Below are 1,882 nucleotides of genomic sequence, written 5' to 3' on the forward strand. Positions count from 1 at the left end.
GAGGAATAAGAACTCAAACATCAAACACATTTCTAAATAACTTCACATCATCTGTTCCAGAGTTTTCCTTCAGAGCAGAAACAGAGCAAAAGTTGGGAACAGGTAAACATATTTTTAAACAGGTAAATAAAAGCACCTCTCCTCACCTGTAGGGCTCACTGAAGTTGGTCTGACATTGGCTGATGTTCCCTTGTATAAACACAGGCGTCATCAGCAGCAGAGGAATCACACTGAAACAGGTCAAACAGTTTATTCAACACGTGTGTTTTCCATGATTTTTATGCTGGAACTTGAACGTCACTTTGCTTCTTCCAGTGTCACTGAACAGTTTGGACTCACCCTGAGAGCAGAGCAGTGGTTTTACCAGCTGTGCTCACTCTGTTGGAAAACTGTGGAGAAAAAGGCAGGAGAAGGTTGTTGGACTTTATTAACAGAGTATTTCTATTTTCTATATTTCTATTTTCTATATTCTATTTCATTCTGTTAAAGCTCCATGTTTCTTCTTCTGTGTTTTATTTGAAGAGTTGATCCATCAGAAGATATAAAAACCATCTCAGTGTAGTTTTACATCTCCTCTCTCAGGCTTCTCTCTGCAGCTCTAGTAACAACAGGTCAGTGAGCCAATCAGAAGAGAGGAGGCTCTGAGCCTCTCTGCTGATTGGCTGACTGTTTTCTGACTGATCCAATAAAAATATAGCTGATTTCAGGTAAAAACACTCAGAGAAACCAAATCCTGCAATGTTTGGATGGTGGGTCCAGGTGGGCGGGGCTTGGTGACTGCTTTGTTGTGACATCACAAAGTTCCAGAAGTCCTGACGGCTGGTTTTAAGGCTCAGTTTGCATTTTCTCATCTACAGTGATTCATTCATTCATTCAGATTCCACCTTTTCTAAGCTGGAAAAATTATGTTTTCTTCACCTTGTTGATGTCTGGGTCTAAGACAACCCCTCACCTGTGAGGTGGGCGTGTATCTACCTGTACAGGGTATCCATCATGGCAGCTGTAGAACTTCTCTCTGATTCCTGTGTAGAGGTTCCACATGTAGTTGAGCGTGTAGAAGAAGGAGGCCATGTACAGAACCTGGCAGAACAGAGACACAGTGTGAGGTCATCATCAGGCCGCTCGCCCTCGTGTCACATTCACGTTCACACGTTGTGAACAGTGAACACGCCGCAGGGAGAAAACCAGCAGCAGACCCGGGGGTCGCTGCCTCTCAACAATGGATGTAGGTCAGGAATGTTTATCTGTTTCCCTCCTTAAATCCAGTCTGTTGTTTGTCCTGGTCCCCCCCCCCCCCCCCCCCAGCTGACCCAGTTCAGGATCAGCAGTTCTGGACCGGGTCGTCTGGGACAAACTGCCCCAAAACACCAGGACAGGACGGGGTGACTTGTTTACTGTCCAGTCAATATTTCACCAGTTCATCGCAGCAGTCTAAACACGGCACTGTAGAGTCAACATCCTTTAAAGGACCTCTCTGTCTTTTTGCATGTTCAGCCAATTAAATCTGAGTCTTTAAAGTGACGACGTGCAGCAGAGACTTTATGTTCCTGCAGCAGACTTCCTGCTGCAGATCACCTGTTCTCTACCTAAAGTTCTTCAGAACATTGTCTGAGACGTTCTGCGCAGGAGAGAGAACCGTAGAGAACCTCTTCTACTGAAGGTTTAAAGGTGGAAAGATCAGCTGATGATCTGGAAAAGACTCAGCTGTTTTTTCCCATGTGTTGAGAAACCTTAAAGAGAGGAGTCATGTCCCATGTGGTCCAGCGGTCAGGAGTCCCGGGTTCGACTCGTGGTGTTGGAATGAAAACTTTTGTGATTGTTTACGGTCAGAAACAGTCCGGTGTGACCTTCAGCCAGGTTCAGTCTGCTGCGTCACTGTTGC

General features: G+C 45.5%; 1 protein-coding gene across 1 annotated transcript in view; it reads right to left on the reverse strand.

Moving 5' to 3' along the window:
• The window catches only part of LOC111651124 (transmembrane protein 116-like), a gene marked incomplete at both ends in the record, with an annotated part of 2,102 nt that extends 995 nt beyond the window's left edge, over positions 1-1,107 (reverse strand). Inside the window, 4 exons of the mRNA XM_087172598.1 lie at positions 20-32; positions 147-230; positions 340-389; positions 976-1,107. Of these exons, the coding sequence (XP_087028724.1) occupies positions 20-32; positions 147-230; positions 340-389; positions 976-1,107 (279 nt within the window). The remainder of the gene's footprint in view (positions 1-19; positions 33-146; positions 231-339; positions 390-975) is intronic.
• Between the last annotated feature and the right edge of the window lie 775 nt (positions 1,108-1,882).

This window comes from Seriola lalandi, unplaced genomic scaffold (genome assembly GCF_002814215.2).
Source record: "Seriola lalandi dorsalis isolate HSWRI2012SDOR001 ecotype SW California unplaced genomic scaffold, Sedor1 jcf7180002053442, whole genome shotgun sequence".
Lineage (NCBI taxonomy): Eukaryota > Metazoa > Chordata > Actinopteri > Carangiformes > Carangidae > Seriola > Seriola lalandi.